Source organism: Mobula birostris, chromosome 22 (genome assembly GCF_030028105.1).
Source record: "Mobula birostris isolate sMobBir1 chromosome 22, sMobBir1.hap1, whole genome shotgun sequence".
NCBI lineage: Eukaryota > Metazoa > Chordata > Chondrichthyes > Myliobatiformes > Myliobatidae > Mobula > Mobula birostris.
The window spans coordinates 54189796-54213074 of record NC_092391.1 but is presented as its reverse complement, the minus strand read 5'-3'; the positions used below and the strand labels follow the sequence as shown (position 1 = coordinate 54213074).

General features: G+C 49.5%; 1 protein-coding gene across 4 annotated transcripts in view; it reads right to left on the bottom strand.

The window, feature by feature from the left end:
* Window positions 1–9738: 9738 nt before the first annotated feature.
* Window positions 9739–23279, bottom strand: part of adgrd1 (adhesion G protein-coupled receptor D1) — a 172677-nt gene continuing 159136 nt past the window's right edge. For 3 of the 4 annotated variants that reach the window (XM_072240785.1, XM_072240787.1, XM_072240788.1), the window contains 4 exons: window positions 21715–21841; window positions 18201–18242; window positions 15685–15777; window positions 9739–10744 (listed from right to left, as the gene is read on the bottom strand). In XM_072240785.1, the coding sequence (XP_072096886.1) occupies window positions 10649–10744; window positions 15685–15777; window positions 18201–18242; window positions 21715–21841 (358 nt within the window). In that variant the 3' untranslated portion in view covers window positions 9739–10648. The remainder of the gene's footprint in view (window positions 10745–15684; window positions 15778–18200; window positions 18243–21714; window positions 21842–23279) is intronic. The other variant, XM_072240786.1, reaches the window with a different exon arrangement.

Genomic DNA, 23279 nt, shown 5'->3' with positions numbered 1-23279 from the left:
AGGCCATTCGGCCCTTCGAGCCTGCACCGCCATTTATTATGATCATGGCTGATCATCCAACTCAGAACACCGCCCCAGCCTTCCCTCCATACCCCCTGACCCCCGTAGCCGCAAGGGCCATATCTAACTCCCTCTTAAATATAGCCAATGAACTGGCCTCAACTGTTTCCTGTGGCAGAGAATTCCACAGATTCACCACTCTCTGTGTGAAGAAGTTTTTCCTAATCTCGGTCCTAAAAGGCTTCCCTTGTATCCTCAAACTGTGACCCCTTGTTCTGGACTTCCCCAACATCGGGAACAATCTTCCTGCATCTAGCCTGTCCAATCCCTTTAGGATCTTATACGTTTCAATCAGATCCCCCCTCAATCTTCTAAATTCCAACGCTTAGGAGACAGTGATCATAGTATGATAGAATTCACCCTGCAATCTGAGAGGGAGAAGATGAAGTCAGATGCATCAATATTACAATGCAATAAAGGGAATTATAGAGACATGAGAGATGAGTTGGCCAAAGTTGATTGGAGGGGGACACTAGCAGGGATGATGGCAGAACAGCAATGGCTTGAGTTTCTGGAGGAATTTCAGAAGGTGCAGGATACATCCCGAAGATGAAGAAATATTGTAAAGGGAGGATAATGCAATCGTGTCTGACAAGTGAAGTCAAAGACAGCATAAAAGCAAAGGGCATAGAATATAACAAAAAATAGCGGGAAGTTAGAGAATTGAAAGGCTTTTAAAATCCAATGGAAGGCAACAAAAAAAAATGTAAAGAGAGAAAAGATGAAATATGGAGGGAAGCTTGCCAATAATATCAGAGGACAACAGGAGTTTTTTCAGACATATAAAGAATTAAAGAGAGGTGAGAGCGTATATTGGACTGCCGGAAAATATGCTGAAGAGGTAGTAATGGGACACAAAGAAATGGCCAGCGAACTTAGTAATTTTTGTCTCCATCCTTACCGTGGAAGATGCTAACAATGTGCCAAATTTTCAAGTGTCAAGGAGAAGTGAGTGTCGTTGCTTGGGAAACCGAGAAGTCTAAAGTAGACAAGTCATCCAGGCCAGATGGACTCCAATACAGGGTTCTGAAAGAGGTGGCTGAAAAGATTGTGGAAGCATTAGTAATGATCTTTTAAGAGTCAATAGACTTTGGAATAGTTCCAGAGAACAGGAAAATTGCAAATGTCACTCCACTTTTTAAGAAGAGAGGGAGGCAGAAGAAAGGAAATTATAGGCCAGTTAGCATGACTTTAATGATTGAGAAGATGTTGGAATCCATTATTTAGGATAAGATTGGAGGCACCTGGTCAAATAGGTCAAAGTCAACATAGTTTCCTTAAAGGGAAATCTTCCCTGACAATTCTGTTGGATTTTGCACTTTGGTTTGTAGGTTTTGGAATTCAATAAAATGTGTTACGGGTTTCAGCATGGATAAAGCATTGGCTGACTGGCGGGAGGCAAAGAGTGGGAATAAAGGGAGCCTTTTCTGGTTGGCAGCCGCTGACAAGTGGTGTTTCACAGGGGTCTATTGGGACCGATTATGTGCCAACGATCTGGGTGACAGAATTGATGGCTTTGTGAGCAAGTTTGCGGACAATATGAAGATAGGTGGAGGGACAGGTAGTGCCGAGGAAGCAGAAAGGATGCAGAAGGCTCTCAGACAGATTAGGAGAATGGACACAGAAGTGGCAGATGGAATGTAGTGTTGGAAAGTGTACGGTCATTCACTTTGGTAGAAGGAATTGAGGCGTGGACTACTTTCTAAATGGGGAAAACATTCAAAAATCATGTGCAAAGGAAATCAGGAGTTCTTGGGCAGGATTCACTAGAGGTTAATTTGTAGGTTGAATGTGTAGTGAAGAAGGAAAATGCAATGTTAGCATTCATTTGAAGGGGACTGGAATATAAAAGCAAGGATGTAATGCTGAGGCTTTATAAGGCACTGGTGAGGCCTCATTTGGAGTATTGTGAGCAGTTTTGTTCCCCTTATCTAAGAAAATATTTTTTTTGGCATTAGAGAGGGTCTAGAGGAGGTTCATGAGAATGATTCCAGGAATGAAAGGGTTAACATATGCGGAGCGTTTGATGGCTCTGGGCCTGTACTCAATGGAGTTTAGAAGAATGAAAAGGCATCTCATTGAAACCTATTGAATGCTGAAAGGTCTCAATAGAGTGGATGTGGAGAGGATGCTTCCTATAATGTGGGAGTGCAGGACCAGAGGGCACAGCCTCAGAATAGAGGGATGTCCATTTAGAACAGAGATGAGGAGGAATTTCTTTAGCGAGAAGGTGGTGATCTGTGGAATTCATTGCCACAAATGGCAGTGAAGGCCAGGTCACTGAGTATATTTAAGGCGGATGCGTACAGGTACTTGGTTAGTCAGTGCATCAGAGGTTACAGGGAGAAGGCAGGAGAATAAATCAGGAGAATAAATAGTTGAGAGGGATAATAAATCAGCCATGATCGATTGGTGGAGCAGACTTGGTGAGCCAAGTGCCCTAATTCTGCTCCTGTGGGTCTTATTGTTTTATGGATGTCAGAGATAAGTTCTTCACACAGAGAGCGGTGGGCACTCGGACCACTCCGGGTATATAAATGGATAGGAGAGCCACAGGGCAAATGTGAGCAGATGGGACTAGCTCACTGGGCAACACAAGTGGCTTGGATGTGATGGGCTGAATGGCCTTTTTCTGTGCTGTATGACTATGACATCAACTCCATTAGACAGGAGCTAAGTTAGGCCATTCTGCACATCATGTCTTGGGTGACAGGGGTCATTAATGATGGATGCTGCCTTCCTGAAGGATAGCCAGATAAATGAGAGAACATCACAAATCCATTATAATGATCAGATACAGAGCAGCAGAAAGTTGTAAACTCAGCCAGCTCCGTCATGGTCACAAGCCTCTTCAGCATCAAGGACACCTTCAAAAGCTGATGCCCCAAAGAGCTGGCATCCATCACCCAGGACATGCCCTCTTCTCATTGCTACCATCAGGGAGGAGGTACTGGAGCCTGAAGGCAAACAGTCAATGATTCAGGAAGAGCTTCTTCCCCTCTGCCACCAGATGGTCCAGGAACCCATAAACAAACCTCTCTTTTTGCACAACTTTTCTTTTGTATTCTTATTGTAATTTAAAAGTCACCTATTTTATGCATTACATTGTACTGCTCTCACAAAACAACAAATTTCATGACATTCTGCATGTCTGTGATAATAAAGCAGGTTCTGATTCTAAACTTAGCGATACACTTTTTTTGGCATATTGGAGTTTGCTGACGGCCGAATCAAGGTGCTGATGAATCACCTAGGAGAGAGATTGAAAATCTGGTTGAGTGATATCACAGCAGATACCTCTTACTCAATGTCAGCAAGAGCAAGGAGTTGATTATTAACTTCAGGAGGAGGAAACCAGATGTCCATGAGCCAGTCCTCAGTGGTGGAGGTGGTGAACAATTTTAAATTCCTCGGAGTTATCCTTTCAGAGAATCTGTCCTGGGCCCAGCACAATACAAAGAAAGTGCCTCTACTTCCTTAGGAGTTCAAGGAGATTTGGCAAACTTTGACAAACTTCTATAGATGTGTGGTGGAGAGTATATTTACTGGCTTCATCACAGCCTGGTATGGAAACACCAATGCCCTTGAACAGAAAATCCTGCAAAAGGTGGTGGATTCAGCCCAGTATATCACGAGAACATCCCTCCTAACCATTGAGCACATCTACGTGAAATGCTGTCACAGGAAAGCAGCATCCATCATCGGGGACCCCCACCACCCAGGACATGCTGTCTTCTCACTGCTACCGTCAGGAAAAACAGTACTCACATCTGGTCCGAGACTCCCCCACTTTCACCCTATCTCACCCTTTCAATATTCAGTAGATTACATAGGCTCCATAGATAATCCCATGAAGGGAGAGGAAGAGGGAGGAAAACGGAGGGGAGAGGAAAGGGAAAGAGAGGGATGAGGAGAGGGAAGGGGTGAGAAAAGGGGAGGGAAAAGGGGAGGGGAGGAGAAAGGTGGAAAGGGGAGGGGTAGTGGAATGGGGAGGGGAGGGGGAAGGGAAATGAAGGGGAGAATGAGAGGAAAGGGAAAGGAAGAGTGGGGTATGGAAAGGGGAGGGGTGGGGAGAGGAAAGGGAAGGGGGTGAGAAACTGGGAAAGGGGAGAGAGAGGAGGGGAAGGGGAGTGAGAGGGGTGAGGGATGGTGGGGGAAAGGGGAGGGATGGGGGAGTGAAGAGGAGAGGGGAAAGGGGAGAGGAAAGAGGGGAGGGTTGAGAGGAATGGAGGGGAATGGTTGGGGGAGGACAATTGTGGAGGGGATTGGGAGGGGAGGGGAAAGGGGAGGGCATGGGGAGGAAAGAGGGGAGGGTTGAGAGGAAAGGGGAGAGGAAACAGGAGAGTTGAGAGGAAAGGGGAGGGGTAGGGGAGAGTGGGGAGGGGAGGGGAATGGGAGAGGAAAGGATAGGGGAGAGGACAGGGGAGGGAGGGGAAAAGGGGAGAGGAGGGGACGAGAAGGGAGAAGGAGGGGAGGAGAAAAGGGGAGTGGAGGGGAGATGAAAGAAGGGAGGGGAGGGGATGTGGAAAGAGGGAAGGGGAAATGGGAGGGGAGGGGAGGGGAAAGGGGAGAGAGAGTGGGGAGGGATGGGGGGACGGTAAGGGAAGGGGGGGAGGAACGAAAGGACTTAAGGAGAGTGGTGTGTATTGTTAACATGCCCACTCTCTGAGATCCATGTCAAATTTTGAGTGAGGTTGGTGAATCTGTAGAATTCATCATCACGGATGGCTGTGGAAGCTGTCATTAGGTATGTTGAACGTGGAGGTCGATAGTGTCTTGCTTAGTCAGAGGGTCAAGGGTTGCATGGAGAAGGCAAGTGATTATGGTTGAGAGCGAAATAGCTCAGCCATGTTGGAATGGCGGAAGGCTGAGCGGCCCAATTCTGCTCCTGTAGTCAGGAGGAGCCGGGCTCACAGGCAGTGAGTCTGTCACGAGTGAACTTTCAAAATGATTCACGGGACTAATGATCTGTAGATCAGAGAGAAAGAAAAACAAGTCTCTCTGCCCGCTCCCACCACCCCCCCCAGGCCCTGACATCATCGTTGCCAATCTCACACTTGTCACTTGAAATAAACGTCCCGCTTCCTTTCATCTGCTCCTGAGAATGACGCAGGAGTTACTGTTTCTTCCTGCCCCCACGCTGTCCCGAGTTAATTCGCAGGGAATAGGGGTGACCTGCTGCGTGGGAGTTCCCGCTGACCCCCTTTCACAGGGTCTCTGCGCAAAGTCTGGATGATTCGGAGCCACTTGCGGTCAGGGGGCTGGCTGTTCCGAGTGCTATCTATATGGTAATGCCTGTGTGATTAATGGTTTAATGTTCCTCATTTCTGAGCAAAACCAGCACTTGTCAGCTGCTACATTTCACATTATTGGAGAGATCGAGCACAGAACAAGCTTTTGCAACGAGCCACCCACCCAGCATCTCACCGATTTAACCCTAAAACGACCAATTAACTTGTGTCCTGACGAAGGGTCTCGGCCTGAAACGTCGACTGTACCTCTTCCTAGAGATGCTGCCTGGCCTGCTGCATTCACCAGCAACTTTGATGTGTGTCAATTAACTTGCCAACCGGTGTGTTTTTGGACTGTGGGAGGAAACCGGAGCACCCGGAGGAAACCCACGCAGTCACGGGAAGAACGTACAAACTCCTTTCAGATGGCGCTGGAATTGAACTCTGAACTCCAGGAGTGCAGTCGTATGAGTTACATACACTAGCTGCTCCCATGCTGTCCCAAGATAATTCACAGGGAACAGGGTTAGGGAGGTGTGCAAGTGTTGTCGCTGGCCCCTGTCGGGGGTCAGAATGGATTCGATGCTTTCACAGCCTGCGGCGTGGCATTCCGACTGCTATCTATATGGTAATGTCAGTGGGATTAACACTTTAATGTTCCCCATTTCAGAACAAAATGGGTGCTTGTCAGCTGGGGCCTTTCATGCTGGATGAGGGGCGATGACAGGTGGCGCCCGAAGTGACCCCGGGAAGGTGAGCCGGAGAAGAGTGGAGCTGGTCAAACTCGTCACCTCACTCAGCACCACTGGAAAACTTGCTCCTCAGCAGGGAGAGAGCATCTGCAGCTCTAGAAAGCACTGGAGCATTGTGTTCAGATCTGGTCGCCTCATTACAGGAGGGATTAGACAATAGACAATAGACAATAGGTTCATGAATAGGCCATTCGGCCCTTCGAGCCAGCACCACCATTCACTGTGATCATGGCTGGTCATCCACAATCAGTATCCAGTTCCTGCCTGATCCCCATAACCTTTGATTCCGCTATCTTTAAGAGCTCTATCCATCTCTTTCTTGAAAGCATCCAGAGACTTGGCCTCCACAGCCTTCTGGGGCAGAGCATTCCATATATCCACCACTCTCTGGGTGAAAAAGTTTTTCCTCAACTTCATTCTAAATGGCCTACCCCTTATTCTTACACTGTGGCCTCTGGTTCTGGACTCACCCATCAGCGGGAACATGCTTCTTGCCTCCAGCGTGTCCAATCCCTTAATATTCTTATATGTGGTTGAGTTATAGCACAGAAGGTGGCTATTCACCCCATCCAACCCATACTAACCCCATCGATAAATCCAACCCTCATCCTTCCCCCAGAGCCCCGCCAATACCCCCTTCTCCCGGTTACTTACTGAGCACTGTTGACTGAGAAGGTGGGGGTGATCACCTCCTTGAGCTGCCGTGGTTCTCCTGGTGAATGTGCCCCCACAGTGCCCATCGAGATCGTGTTGCAGGGTTCTTCGTTTAGCTTTATTCAGAGATACAGTGAGCAATAGGTCCTTCCGTCCATTCAAGTCGGACCACCCAGTAACCCCCCCGATTTAACCCCAGCCTAATCACGGGACAATTGACAATGACCAATTAACCTACCAACCCGTACGTTTTTGGACTGTGGGAGGAAACTGGAGCACCCGGAGGAAACCCACGCAGTCCCGGGAAGGAACGTGCAAACCTGCCGGAACTGAACTCTGAACTCTGGCGCCCCGAGTCATAATAGCATCGCACTCACCGCTTCACTACCGTGGTGCGCTCTGATGGCGAAGGGGCGACGGTATATTCCCAAGTCGAGGTGCTGCGGCACCTGGAGGGGAACCTGCGGGTGGCGGCGCCCCCCTGCACATGGTGCCCTTGTAGTTGTGGACGGGAGAGGGGCTGTCAGAGCGTCCCGGGTGAGTAACCGCCATGCGTCCCGTAGACACCGTGTAGCGGTGGTGTGTCCTGGAGACTGAGAGTTGTTGTACAGCGTCACTCATCTGGGCAACTGGAGACCGTTCCATACACTTTGAACGTGAGTCCTGTAGACGGTGGGGAGGCCTGAGGTGAGACCCTCGCCGCGGAGCCAAACTGCCCTTGAAGCTGGTCAGGCTGAGTTTCTGGTCAGCAATGACCCTCAGATGTTGGAGGCGAGTTCTCATCAGGTGCATCAGTAATGGCCTGACCCTGGTGTTCCCTGGATCTAGTCACTCTCTGAAGTGGAAATATTGAGTTATAGAGCACTATGGCGAGAAACAGGCCCTTTGGCCCATCTAGTCTGTGCTAAGACTTATTCCCATCATTCCGCGGCTAATCCCACTGCCCTTCACCCCGTGCACAGCGGAGTCGTCCTCTCCCACCAGCTCCCCAAGTGGGCAGCGTACAGGCAGCTGGGTGTCACCTAAAATCCAAGCAGTCAGATCCAGGCCTTCCAGCAAGTCCCTCGCCATGGCTCCCTTGTCCACTCGTTCCTCCCCACTGATCTCCCACCCAGCATTTATCTCTGCAAGCGGCATAAATGCTACACCAGCCCATACACCTCCTCCCTCACCTCCATTCAGTCCCGGTGCAGGTTGGGGGAATGGCTTTGTGAAGCACCTTTGCTCTGCCTGCCTCGAAAGGTGGAATTTCCTGGTGGCCACCCATTTCAATTTGATTTACCATTCCCATTCCGACATCTCTGTCCATGTCCGTGCCACGATGAGGCAGCTCTCAGACTGGAGGAGCAACACCTCATATTTCATCAGGGTAGCCTCTTACCTGATGGCATCGAACTCAATTTATCTAACTTCCAGTAATTTCTCCCCCTCCCCATTCTGATTCCCTGCTCACCTTTTCTCTTCATCTGTCCATCACCTCCCTCTGGTTCGCCTCCTCCTTCCCTTTCTCCCAAGGGCCACTCTCCTGTCCTACCAGATGTCTTCTTCTTCAGCCCTTTACTTTTTCCATCAATCACCTCCCAGCTTCTTACTTCATGCCCCCCCCTCACCCACTCATCCTTCACCTCACCTGGTCTCACCTATCACCTGTCAGTCTGTCCTCTTCCCCCTCCTCCCCGCCTTCTTATTCTGGTTTCTGCCCCCTTCCTTTCCAGTCCTGAAGAAGGGTCTCAGCCGAAACATCAATTGTTCATTCCTTCCCATAAGTACTGCCTGACCTCTTGAGTTCCTCCAGCACTGTGTGTGTGTTCCTCACCAATGTCTGTTGCCTCATTAGTTGTATTACCTGTTCCTGTCCCTGTAGCTGATTAAACAAAGGCGCTGAGACCAGTACATGCCAACCACTCGCAGATGGGAAATTGTATAAGACGTTGGTGAGGCTCAATTTGGAGTATTGTGTGCAGTTCTGGTCACCTACTACAGGAAAGATGTAAACAAGGTTGAAAGAGTACAGAAAAAAAATTACAAGGATTTTGCTGGATTTGGAGGACCTGAGTTATAAGGAAAGATTGAATAGGTTAGGACTTTATTCCTTAGGGCATAGAAGATTGAGGGGAGATTTGACAGAGGTATACAAAATTATGAGGAGTTCAGAGAGGGTAAAAGTAAGCAGGCTTTTTCCACTGAGGTTGGGTGGGACTACAACCAGAGGTCATGGGTTAAGGGTGAAAGGTGAGAAGTTTAAAAGGAACATGAGGTGATGAGAGTGTGGAACAAGCTGCCAGCACAGCTGGTGCATGTGAGTACAATTTTTACATGTAAGAGAAGTTTGGGTAGGTACATGGATGGGAGGGATATAGAGGGGGCTATGGTCCTGGTGAAAGTCGATGAGAGTGGGCTGTTTAACTGGCTCGGCACGGACTAGATGGGCCGAAGGGCCTGTTTCTGTGCTGCGTTTTTCAATGACTAGCACGTCGAGCTTGGCCCTGCAGAGCGTGGACCGCATACATTCACTGCTCTGGTCTCGTGGGGGAGGGCACTGAGATAATGCTCCCAAAGACAGCAGAGTAACGGCCTGTGTTCCAGTACGCGGTTCATCCAAGTGGAGTTAACACTGGACAGGGATTCGAAAAACCCAGACAGAATTTCTACAAGTGCAACGTGGAGAGCAATCTGACTGGTTGCATCACCGTCTGGTATGGAGGGGCCATTACACAGGATTGGAAAACGCTGCAGAAAGTTGTAAACTCAGCCAGCTCCCTCATGGGCACTAGCCTCTGTAGCATCTGGGACATCTTCAAGGAGCAATGCCTCAAAGCGGCCACATCCATCATTAGGGACCCCCATCACCCGGGACATGTCCTCTTCTCACTGTTACCATCAGGAGCCTGAAGACACACACTCAACGTTTCAGGAACAGCTTCTTCCCCTCTGCCATCTGATTTCTGAATGGACACTGAACCCATGAACACTACCTCAATACTTCTTTCTCTTTTTGCTCTACTTATTTAATTTAACTTTAAAATGTATTTCTTATTGTAATTTATAGTTTTTTATTGTTACGTATTGCAATGTACTGCCGCTGAAAAACAACAAATTTCTTGACATATGCCCGTGATATTACACCAAAATTCTGATTCTGCTTCAGGGAGTGTCGGCAGAAACGTAATCACCGCGTAACACAAACACGAGGAGAGATACAGAGAAGCACACTCTTCAGTCACTGACTTGTGTCTTGGCAGAGCCCTATATACAAATCCACAGGGAACACGTGCCCCACCAACATACATGCATACACACGTGTCTCACACACGCACGCACCACTCCCTTATCTGAAGAAACAGTCGAAGACTTCAGCTTACGATCACCGCACATTTTGTGCTGGTCAGACAGATGTGAGAGCACATCAAACAGTCCCCTCAGCAGCGGCCCCGAGAGAGGACAAGGGTTGTGTTATATACAGGCAGGGGCACAGATCTCCAACGTCGCCATGGACGGTCCCCAGCCTGGCTGCGAAAGAAGGAGGTTTGGGCTTAGGGTAGCAACGCCATCCCATAAAAACCCAGAGCCAACAAAGAACTCATCCCTGGAAGAGAGGAAGATGGGCTGCACGTTGGAAGACCGGCCCGGGACGGAGGACTCTGACGAACTGCTGTTGGTGGCCTAAGCCCCAGCAGGGCTGATGAGCTTAAGAGGAAGCACAGGACACCTCCCAGAGCTCGGTTCATCTGGGCTCAGACAAACACTGACCACGGGGCTATCAGATACCTCACGCCCACCTCTCCTTCCCGGACCCAGAGAAATGTCTTCAGTTGTGTTTGGTTGTTGACGCAAACAACGGAATTTCGTGATGGACGATGCTGAGTCGGCTGCGCTGGTCCGTGTGTCTGCCTGGGGATGTTGGGCGGGACGGGTGGGTGGGCATCGGCGATGGAGGCAGCGTGGTGGGACTCACACCGTGGACAGTTCCACGCGATGCCCAACCTCTGTGCTCTTCTCCCAGGTGTTCACCTTGGTGGGGCTGGTGACAGCTCGGTTTCCGTTCATCTGGTGAGGGGAGGGTGTACAGAGAGGGAATAGCAAAGATTAAAGATTCAATGATAGAGATACCTTTATTTTTCAATGTACATCAAAACATTGAGTGAAATGCATTATGCATTATACAAAACTGAGCATAGCAGCAGACACAAAATACTGGAGGAACTCAACAGGTCATGCAGCATCTGTGGAAATGAATAAACAGTCAATATTTCAGGCTGAGACCTTTCTTCTGGACTGCAAAGGAAAGGGAAGACACCAGAATAAAAAGTTGGAAGGGAGGGGAAGGAAGATAGCTGGGAGGTGCGAGGGGAAGCCAGATGGGTGGGTAAGGGAATGGCTGGAGAAGGAAGCTGATCGGAGAGGAGAGTGGACCGTAGGAGAAAGGGGAGGAGGAGGGGACTCAGGGGGAGCTGATAGGCAGGTGAGGAGAGGCAAGGGTCCAGAGTGGGGAATAGAAGTGGGGGGTTGGGGAAGTTTATTTTACCAGTAGGAGAAATCGATATTCATCCTATCAGGTTGGAGGCGACCAAGACAGAGTACAGTATGAGGTGTTGCCCCTCCACCCTGAGGGAGGGGGGCCTTGTCTTGGTACAAGAGAAGGCCATGACTGAGACGTCAGAACATGACTGACAACCAACATGCAAAAGACAACAAATTGTACACATAAAACATACTGAGAACTGTATTGAAGAGTCCTTGAAAGTAAGTGTGTATGTTGTGGAATCAGTTCGGAGTTGTGGTGAGTGAAGTTATCCGCGTTGGTTCAGGAGCCTGATAGTTGAGGGATAATAACTGTTCCTGAACCTGGTGGTGTGGGACCCTAGGCTCAGTTCAGAGTTGTGGTGAGTGAGGTTATCCACACTGGTTCAGGAAATGATGGTTGTAGGGTGATAATGGTTCCTGAACCTGGAGGCATGGGACCTGAGGCCGTACCGGCTTCCTGATGGTAGCAGTGAGAAGGGAGGGTGGCCTGGGTGGCAGGAGCCCTTTTCTTTATTTAGAGATAATGTGGAGTAGGCCCTATCCCTTCAAGCCATTCTGCTGAGCAATCTCACAAACCCCATTAGCCCTAACGTAATCACGGGACCCCCGCAACTTGGTCGTGGTTTGGGGCTTGTGTGCCTCAATGACCCAGAGAGCTATGTTGGCTGGAATCCAGGCTTTATGCTTTGACTCTTGGTCGGGTCACTCATGCCACACAGGTCAAAGGGTAGAGGCCAGACTCAGAGTGGTCCACCAGTCCTCTAGGTTCAGGGGTTCATCTCAGGGCTAACAAGCCTGACTGGTAAAGCAAAACTGTTATGAAAACACCAGTGAAGAATCCTTCTACATCTGAGTGTGACAGTATTCCTGAGTCTCCACCCGGGACTTGCGTGACTGACAGTAGTGAAAACCAAGAGGAAGCTACTGACACGATGAAGGAGGCCCTGAACACCACCAGAGATGGAGACCTTCATTGATGTAACAGGCAGTGAGTAACCACGGGACAATTTACAATGACCAGTTAACCTAACCGGGGCATCTTTGGACTGTGGGAAGAAACAGGATCCCCTGGGGAAAACTGACGCATTCCACAGGGAGGACGTACAGAGACTATCGCAGAACAGCGCTGGCACTGAACTTCGAAATCCAGAACGCCCCAGGCTGTAATCGCGTCAGCTAACCGCTACGCTGGCACCCCAAATTCTCGCTGATAGATGCTTGTGCCAACGCTCCGTGTAGATGTACTCAAAGTCGGAGAATTTGACAGAGAATCTGAGGGACAGATAAGGAGAGGATCTTGGAAGCCACAGGAAGAGAAGTCAGAGTGGGAGGGAGGAGGGGAGCTACAGTGCCAGGCAACAGGAAACCCAGAGACACCCCCACCCCACCCTGCAGACTGAACTGAGGTGGTCACCCAGTAAGTATTTAGCCTCCCCGGTGCAGAGGAGACCACACTGTCAACACTGAATGACTGGAAGAAGTTCCTCTGAAGACCCTACAACCATAAGGAATAGGAGCAAAATTGGGCCATTCGGCCCTTCCAGTCTGCTCCATCATGGCTGAATTACTATCCCTTTTAACCCCATTCTCCTACCTTCTCCCCACAACCTTTGATGCCCCGCCTTATCAATGACCTATCACCCTACATTTTAAATATACCCTGTGTCTTGGCCTTCACAACTCTCTGTGGCAATGAATTCCACGGATTCACCACCCTTTGCCTTAAGAAATTCCTCCTCCTCTCCATTCTAGGTGAATGTCCTTCTATTCTGAGGCTGTGGTCTTAGACTCCCCCACTAATAGAAGCATCCTCTCCACATCCATTCTATCTAGGTCTTTCAACGTTCGGTAGGTTTGAATGAGATTCCCCCTCTCATTCTTCTTAACTCTAGCCAGTCCAGCCCCAGAGCCATCAGACTCTCCCCATGTGATAAGCCTTTCAGTGCCGGAATCATTTCCCCCTAGAGGGAACATCTGGAGAGACTGTTCTGAGTCCCTGGGTTGGAAGAAAAGAGCTGCTTGGAAGTAGGTACAGGGGGGATGTCAGAGGTAAGTTTTTCACCCAGAGAATGGTGGGTGCGTGGAATGCACTACCAGCAAAGGTGGTGGAGGCAGATATAATAGAGTATTTTAAGAGACTCTGAGATAGGTACATAGAGCTTAGAGAAACAGAGGGCTATGCAGTAGGGAAATTCTAGGCAGCTTCTAGAGTGGGTTAGCACAACATTGTGGGCCGAAGGGCCTGTTAACCTACTATAGATTTCTATTTTCTATGAAAGAACAGGGGGTTGCACCTGCCCTGGTCACTTGGACGTCCAGTGTCTGGAAGGGTACCCCAAGGTACCACGCCAGGACTGATGCCTTTGAAATGCTGAGGGGTCGGAGGGGTGAAGTGTCTGGTGATGTAATCCCGTTGGAGCTGGTGGAAATTAGAGAGGAGGCGGGTTGGGAGGAAGGTGAGGGACAGGAGAACAGTTCGGGATGAGATAGGGTGACAACAGAGGTGCAGTTTGTCTGTGTATGAGTGTTTGTCAATCCTTGTTTAGGTCTACATTATTCTTATTTATTTATCCGTTGAGATATAGTGGGAATAGGCCCTACCGGCACTTTGAGCCACACCGCCCAGCAACCCCCCCGATTTACTCCAAACCTAATCACAGGACAATTTACAATTAACCTTCTAACCAGTACCTCTTTGGGCTGTGGGAGGAAACCAGAGCACTCAGAGGAAACCCACACAGCCATGGAGAGAACGTACAAAGTACAGATGGCGACAGGAATTAAACCTGGGTGGCTAGTACTGCAAAGTGTTGTGCTAACCTCTACGTTACTGTTTCATAAATGCAGGCATTTTCCTGTGAATGCCTGCAAGAAAATGTATCTCAGGGTGGTAAATGGTGACATACACATAAGTCGGTAATAAATTTACTTTGAAACTTGGATTGGATGGGGTCAAACTCTCATCCACTATCACAGAGTGATTCAAGTGGAGGATCTTTGACCAGACCTCTGGCCCTGTTTCTCTTCTCTTCCCACAAGCACTCCTGACCTGCTGAGTCTGCTGAGTCTTTCTGGCATTTTCGCTTTTTATTTCAGAACTCCAAGCTCTGTAGTGTTGGATTCATCATTATCGTCATCATTATGTGCCGTGTCCTATGACATCATCATTATGTGCCATGTCGTATGACGTGGGTGATCAGGGTCTTTCCATGACCATGATTGTTCTTGGCAAATTTTTCTGCAGAAAGTTGTTTGCCATTGCCTTCTTCTGGGCAGTGTCTTTACAAGACGGGTGACCCCAGCCATTATCAATACTCTTCAGAGATTGTCTGCCTGGTGTCAGTGGTCACATGACCAGGACTTGTGATCTGCACCAGCTACTCAAACGACCGTCACCACCTGTTCCCATGGTCACCTGACTCTGATCAACGGGGTCTAAGCAGTATAAGATGGAGGGCAAGTTGTTGCCCGTGGAGCAGGCTCCCCTTTCTCCACGTGGCTGATGAATCAAAAGGAACGGCAGTGACCGGTATAGTTTGGCACCAGGAGTCGCCAGTCAGAGTTGAACTCAACGTAGGGCTGCCTTAGGGAATCCAGCTCTGGATTTTGGCCTCAGGGTTTACTCCTGAAGCCTTATCCATAAGTGGGTATAACCGCAGGGTAGCATAGGTCTGAGGTCAAAGATTTCCTTCTAGTTGGCAAGACCCATCTGCCCAGAGCAACTGGTTTTAAGGTGCCAGTAGCCTGCTTATGCCCATTTTCCTGTCAGTAGAAACAGTTCCACCAGCTTCGTAGCTAAGCCACACATGCAATCGCTCAGTAAAGTATGTATTAATTGTAGTATTGTGTATTTTGCAGAAGCTTCAGCTTTACAGTAGCAGATGTCATGCACTTAAATCTGGCCATTTCATAGTTTAGTTGTTCTCACTGGAATCGTGTTCTCCCTCGTCTGAGTATCGGATGACCACAACTGCTTTCTGTTTAGGACGAGGTACAGTTGACGCTTCAGGCCAAGACGTCGACTGTACCTCTTCCTAGAGATGCTGCCCGGCCTGCTGCGTTCACCAGCAACTTTTATGTGTGTTGTTTGAAATTCCAGCATCAGCATTCCATTTCTCATGACTGCTTCCTCTTTGTTCCGTCAGCCCTTTCTCTGACCATTCAAGTTGTAACACTTGATAAAACAGCTGTTAGCAACATGTTTTTGCCTCAATCTTCTGAAGAATGTCTCGATCGCAAGACCACCCGGATCCAATGGCCAGTCATTTTCATTTCTATCTCCTGCTGAAAGGACATTTAAGGTCGACTCTGAGACAAGTGCCAAACCCCATGCACGCCATCTCATCGAGTCATACCGCACGGAAGCAGACCCTTCAGCCCAACTCATCCATGCTAACCCACTTGGCTGCACTTGGCCATTAGACCTGTCTAAACCTGTCGGTGGCCAGCACAGTAATACTTACAATGTCCGAGTGGAACGGTTTTATGTTGATGTTGCGCATGGAGCTGCTGTTGAGAGACCAGACCTTCGTTTTGTGCTTCAGAGCAGCTCTGACCTAAGGAAATATAAACCCCAGAGGAAGTTAGCATGGGTTAGAGAGGGGAGAGCATACGAAAGGAGGGTACAGCTTTATGGAAGAGCAAGGGGACATCACAGATCAGATTGAAGGTATGAAAGGGAGAGAAGATTGCTCAGTGAGAACAATTAACCCACGAAACGGCCAGAATCAAGTGACATGACATCTGCTACTGACAAACTGAAGCTTCTTCAAAATACGTACACAAAACTACAATTAATATCCAAAGGTGTAAAGGAGTTGGGATCCTCGTGCAGGATTCCCTAAAGGCTAACTTTCAGGGTGAATCTGTGGTGAGCAAGGCAAATGTGATGTTAGCAGTCATTCGATTGGACTAGAATATAAAAGCAAGGATGTAATGTTGGGGCTGTATAAAACACTGGTGAGGCCTCACTTGGAGTATTATGAACAGATTTTGGGCCCCTTAACTAAGAAAGGATGTGCTGTCATTGGAGAGGGTTCAAAGGAGGTTCATGAAAATGATTCTTGGATTGAAAGGCTTATCAAATGAGAAGCCTTTGATGGCTCTGGATCTGTACTCACTGGAATTTAGAAGAATGAAGGGTCAGGGAGAATCTCATTGAAACCTATCGAATATTTGAAAGATCTGGATAGAGTGCATGTGGGGAGGATACTTCCTATGGTGGGGGAGTCTAGGACCAGAGGACGCAGCCTCAATATAGAGAGATGTCCATTTAGAACAGAGATGAGGAGGAATTTCTTTAGCCAGAGAGTGTTGAATCCGTGGAATTCATTGCACAATTGGCTGAGGAAGACAAGTCATTGGGTATATCTAAAGCAGAGGTTCTTGATTAGTCAGGACATCAAAGGGTCAAGGTTCTTATAGCCGGGGTGGGGGGGGGGATTAGTGAGGATGAACTCCTACTGCCTATTAAATCCTGCCAATGGCATGTATCTCAAATAGCCTTTGACAACCAAGTCCAGATCCTGGCCGGCCTTCATGTGTGGCTTAACTACTAAGCCTATTGGAACCATTTCTACTGACAGGCGAAGGGGCAAAGGCGGGTTACTAGCACCTAAAACCAGTCGCTTTGGGCAGACGGGGCTCATCAGCCGTGGTTGGCAGCTCATGTCAGAGAAGGAAAACTCTGATCTCAAACCTCCGCTGTCTTGCGACTATATCCACTCATGGGGAAGGTTTCAGGAGAAAACCCTGAGGGAAATACCCAAGGGATTTTCCCTAAGGCAGTCCTACGTTGAGTTCAACGCTGACTGGCAATTCCTTTGACACCCCTGGTGCCAAACTGTATTGGTCTCTGCCGTTCCTTTGGATTTATCTGTATGGAGAGGGGGAGCCTGTTACATGGGCAGCAGCTTGCTCTCCATATTGTACTGCCCTTGTTTGCATAAACAGCTAGGTCGTAACATCTATCGTTAACCCTGACCGACGGAGGCTTCATCATCATCATCAAAGGTTATGGAGGACAGGACTGAGAGGGATAATAACTCAGCCAGGGTGGAATGGCAGAACAGACTCAATGGGCCGAGTGGCCTAATTCTGCTTCTGTGACTTATGGTGGCGTAGCAGGAAACATAACGTTTTATAGTGCCAGCGATCAGGGTTCAATTCCTGGCTGTCTGTAAGGAATTTGTCCGTTTCCCTGTAACTGCACAGTTCTCCCTCTGAGTGCTCCTCCAGAATCCGTACATCTTTGGAATGTGGGAGGACACTGGAGCACCGGACAACCTACGGACAGCGGTGGGATGTAACCGGGTCACCGACGCTGTAAGGCGTCGCACTAGCAGCCGGTCTGCTCTGAAACTTATGGCAATTTTACATCGTTACACAGTACAGCTGCCACAGAACAACATCGTGTACTCTCAGTGGCCGCTTTAGTAGGTACACCTGTAACTGCTCGTTAGTGCAAATATCTAATCAGCCAATCAGGTGGCAGCGACTCAATGTAATAAAGCATGCAGACATGGTCAAGAGGTTCAGTTGTTGTTCAGACCAAACATCAAAATGGAGAAGAGATTTGATTTGACCTAGAATGGTTGTTGGTGCCAGACGGGGTGGTTTGATTATCTCAGAAACTGCTCATCTCCTGGGATTTTCACACTCAACAAACTCTACAGTTTACTGAGAATAATGCAAAAAAACAAGAAACAGCCAGTGAGTGGTAGTCCTGTGCGTGAAAACGCCTCGTTAACGAGAGAGGTCAGAGGAGAATGGCCAGACTGGTTCAAGCTGACAGAAAGGTGACAGTAACTCAAATAACCAAGTGTTACAACAGTGGTGTGCAGAAGAGCATCTCTGAACGCGCGACACATCGAACCTTGAAGTGGATGGACCACAGCGGGCTCCTCTCCCGTGCCCAATAAAGAGGTCACTGAGAGTACGTCAATGGTATCACATGTGAGGCTGAATCCTCATCACTCACCTCAGAGTTCAGAATACAATGGAACAGGAAGATGAAGAATCCCTAAGAGAAAAGAGGGAAAAAAAGGACTTTTAACATCGTGACCCAGCGAGTTGTTTGTTATATCTCCCCGCTCGCTGAAAAATGGAGTCACCCTTCCTCCCTTATTAGGAGGGAGCCTGCGGTATGTCGAATTATCGGGTGAACAATGTCGTCTTTGGGGTAACTGCAAGTCTGTGTCTTTGCTATTGCTTTGTTCGTGCTTGAGTGCTGGTAGTGGGTGCGCTTTATTTTTGCCGGTGGGGGTGGGGGGATTGTTGCTTGCTGCCGCTTACACGTGGGAGGGGGAGCTGCGGGGGGGCTTTGGGGTTCTAACATTTAACTGTCATTCATTCTTTGGGGGCATTCCTTTGTTTTCGTGGATGGTTGCGATGGTTCAGGATGTATATTGTATACATTTCTCTGACATTAAATGTACCTTTGAAAACGTTATATCCAGCATCAGCCGAAGGGAGGGGTGCAAGGGAGATTTACCAGGGTGCCATCTGGATTTGAGAGCATGTCTTATGAAGGTAGTTGAGTGAGCCAGGGTTTTCTCTTTGGAGTGCAGAAGGATGAGAGGTGAGTTGATAGAGGTGTACAGGATAGGAGGTAGTGGGTACTGGCTCCATATGTCACTACTACAGGGCGTGATGACCCTGCCTTACACGAGTCCTGGGCTCAGCTGGCTCTGGCTGACAGTACCCGGTATGGGCCCCTATCCAGGGTCACGGATCCCACTGCCTTGTGGGTATCTTCGGGAGAAGAGAAGGCTAAGGAGTAAGTCCTACACAAATCCGGAGTGGAGCCCCAAGGCGATTGGATGACGTGTCGCAGCTCCTGCAGCCAAGCTGATGCCAAATGTACTGCTTCTCATTGCTTTGGACCACAACCACGAGGCCGAGAGGGGGATCTTGATGTCTGGGCAGCCCAGGATCTCCATATTCATCGCCTGGGTCTGCGCCCCAGGGTGCATCCATTGTCTCCTTAGACAGACGGAGCCATTATTGCCGAGATGATAAGAGGCATTGATCGAGTGAACAGCCAGAGACGTCTCCCCAGTCAGCTCATTCCCAACACCCACCACTCTGAGTAGAAAGCTTACCCCTCACAGCCCCCTTGACCTACCCCCTCTCACCGTCAATGCATGCCCTCTGGTATTAGACATTTCACCCCTGGGAAACAGGTACTCCCTGTCTACTCTATCTCTGCCTCTCAAAATCTTATAAACCTCCATCAGATCTCCCCTCAGTCTCTGACACTCCAGAGAAAACAACCCAAGTTTATCCAGCCTCTCATGATAGAACATGCCCTCCAAACCAGACGGTATCCTGGTAAATCTCTTCTGCACCCTTTCCAAAGCTTTGAATATCCTTCCTGCAGTGGGGCGACTGGAACTGTACACAATACTTCAGTTACGGACTAACTAGAGTTTTATAAAACTACAGCGTAATTTCCTGATGTTTGATCTCAGTAACAAGGTACATTGTTTATACAGGGAGTAGTGTGTGTGTGGAACACCCTGCCGGGGTGGTGATAGAGGCAGATACATTAGGGACATTTAAAAAACTCTGGATGATAGAAAAATGTAGGGTTATGTAGGAGGGAAGGGTTGGATTGATCTTGGAGTAGGTAAGAGGTTGGTACAACATTGTGGGCCGAAAGGCCTGTACTGTGCTGTTATTCTGTGTTTTTCCTATAGCCGCCATTCTGTTCTCGTCAAACAAAGAATGTGAAAACTATACCAAATTCATGTTCGTGTAGATCAGGGTTGCCTGATTTCCTGGTGCGCACCCATTCTTTAAATAAATCAACTGCTATTAGGGCATAGTGGCACGGAAGCGTAGTGGTCAGCACAACACTTTATGGTACAGGCATCCTGGGTTCAGTCCCTGCCACAGCCTGTAAGGAGGGTATACGTTCTCCCCATGAACGTGTGGGTTTCCTCCGGGTGCTCCGGTTTCCTCCCACAGTCCAAAGGCGTACAGTTGGTAGGTTAACTGGTCATTGCTCGGTGATTAGGCGAGGGTTAAATTGGGGGTTGCGGGTGGTGTGGCTCACAGGGCCGGAGTATCCTACTCTGCACTGTATGTCTATAAATAAATAAATTTCGTACATCAATTCCGTGAGGCCTTTCAGCTTGCTCCTACATCTGCCAGTTTCATAGGTGGTATCTGATCCTCAGGGGATAGTATTTAATTAAGCAAGGGCAGGAATGGCACAGGACAACCTCAGCTCACCCACGACCACAGCAGAGAGAAGTGCGGTACACACTCACCAGGGCATTCCCTGGAGTGGACAGCTATGGTTACAAGGAGACACTGGTCAGGACACATCGTATTCTCACTGGAATGGAGGGGGCTGAGGGACCTTGCAGAGACCTATATAATTATTGAGTTCATTTGTTTGTTATGTGCAATGTAGTATGATATATGCGATCATGATCTTTCCTTCACCATGATGGTTCTTGGCAAATTTTTCTACAGAAGTGATTTGCCATTGTCTTCTTCTGGACAGTGTCTTTACAAGATGGGTGACCCCAGCCATTATCAATACTCTTCAGAGATTGTCTGCCTGGTGTCAGTGGTCACATGACCAGGACTTGTGATCTGCACCAGCTACTCAAACGACCATCACCACCTGCTCCCATGGTCACCTGACCCTGATCAGGTAGGCGGGGCTAAGCAGGTGCTACACCTCGCCCAAGGGTGACCTGCAGGCTAGCGGAGGGAAGGAGCACCTTCACCTCCTTTGGTAGAGACGTGTCTCCACCTCACCACCCCAAGCAAGAGAGAGGGACTCATAAACACAAGAGATTCTGCAGATGCTGGAAATACAGAGCGACACACACACAAAATGCTGGAGGAACTCAACAGGTCAGGCAGCATCTACGGAGGGGAATAAACAGTTGACGTTTCAGGCCAAGAACCTTCATCAGGACTGGAAAGGAAGGGGTGAAGGTGGATGGGTGGGGAGAGGGGAAGGAGTACAGACTGGCAGGTGACAGATGAGACTAGGTGAGGGGGAGGTTGTACAAACTGGCAGGTGACAGGTGAGACCAGGTGAGGGAGAAGGTCAATGGGTGGGGGAAGGGAAAGAGGACAAGCTGACAAGTGATAGGTGAGACCAGGTGGGTGGGTGGGGGAGACGGGAGTAAAATGAGGAGCTGGGAAGCTTGAGGAACGTCAGTTCTTTATTGCCTCTCTGTAAAGAGACAGAATGTTTTCCTCAGGGCAGTGAAGTCGAGAAGCTGAGGACACAGGTTTAATGTGAGAGGAGAGAAATTTAAAAGAATTGAAAGGACAACTTTTTTCACTGGAAGGATTGTGGGTACATGGAACCGGCTGATGAAGATAGGTCCAATCACATTTTCTGAGCACCAGGACAGGTTTGTGGAATGGCAAGCAGAGGGAGACGTGTCTAATGTGGGTAGCTCGGTCGGCATGGATGAAGAGCCCGCTTGTGGGCTGCGGGAGCTGGCTCGGAGCACGGTTACCTGCAAGGAATTGAAAAATGCGAACATGTACTGGAAGACGATGGCGTAGTTGTTGATGGCCAGCACACCACATGCCCAGGATATCCCCAGGATCGGCAGTAACACTGCCACGGCCTTTACAGTCAACCTGGCAAAGAAAGGAGACATGGTTAGACCACCTGCTGCCCTCCCATCCGTGGCTCATCTCGGTCACTGCTCAGGGCTGGGGAAACTGAGATCTTAGTCCGAGACATTGGTCACCCAAGCTCAGACCACAGCCCATCTCTGTCACTGCTCAGGTTGGAGGGCAGCAGGGCACTGAGATCTGAGTCCAAGGTATCGGTCACTCATCATCAAACCACAGCCCATTTCTGTCACCACTCAGGGCCAGGGTGCACTGAAATACTAGTATGAGCATCGATCGCACATCATCAGACTGGACACCCAGTCTGAACCAGAACCCCAACTCTGAGCTCAGACCAGACCCCAGACCACAGTCCAGACCAGACCCCAGACCAGACCACAGTCCAGACCATAGACCAGAAAACAGTACAGACCACAGCCCAGATCACAGCCCAGACCACAGACCAGACTACAGCCCAGATCAGACCCCAGACCACAGTCCAGACCAGACCCCAGACCACAGTCCAGACCAGACCCCAGAACAGAGCCCAGATCACAGCCCAGACCACAGTCCAGACCACAGACCAGATCACAGCCCAGATCACAGCCCTGACTGGACCCAGACCACAGCCCAGACCACAGTCCAGATCACAGCCCAGACCAGAGGCCAGACTGGACTCAGACCACAGCCCAGATTGGACCCAGACCACAGCCGAAACCACAGACCAGACTGGACCCAGACCACAGACTAGACCACAGCCCAGACCACAGCCCAGACTGGACCCTGATCACAGCCCAGACTGGACCCAGACAACAGACCAGATCACAGCCCAGACCAGAGCCCAGACTGGACCCAGACCACAGCCCAGTCTGGACCCAGACCACAGCCCAGACCACGGCCCAGACCACAGCCCAGACTGGACCCAGACCACAGCCCAGACCACAGCCCAGATCACAGTCCAGACCACAGTCCAAACCACAGCCCAAACTGGACCCAGACCACAGCCCAGATCACAGTCTGGACCACAGTCCAGACCACAGCCCAGATCACAGTCTGGACCACAGTCCAGACCACAGCCCAGATCACAGTCCAGACCACAGTCCAAACCACAGCCCAAACTGGACCCAGACCACAGCCCAGATCACAGTCTGGACCACAGTCCAGACCACAGCTCAAACCACAGCCCAGACCACAGTCCAGGCCACAGCCCAGACTGGACCCAGACCACAGACCAGATCACAGCCCAGATCACAGTCCAGACCACAGCCCAGATCAGAGCCCTGACTGGACCCAGACCACAGTCCAGATCACAGCCCAGACCAGAGCCCAGACTGGACTCAGACCACAGCCCAGACTGGACTCAGACCACAGCTGAGACCACAGACCAGACTGGACCCAGTCCACAGACTAGACCACAGCCCAGACTGGACCCTGATCACAGCCCAGACTGGACCCAGACAAC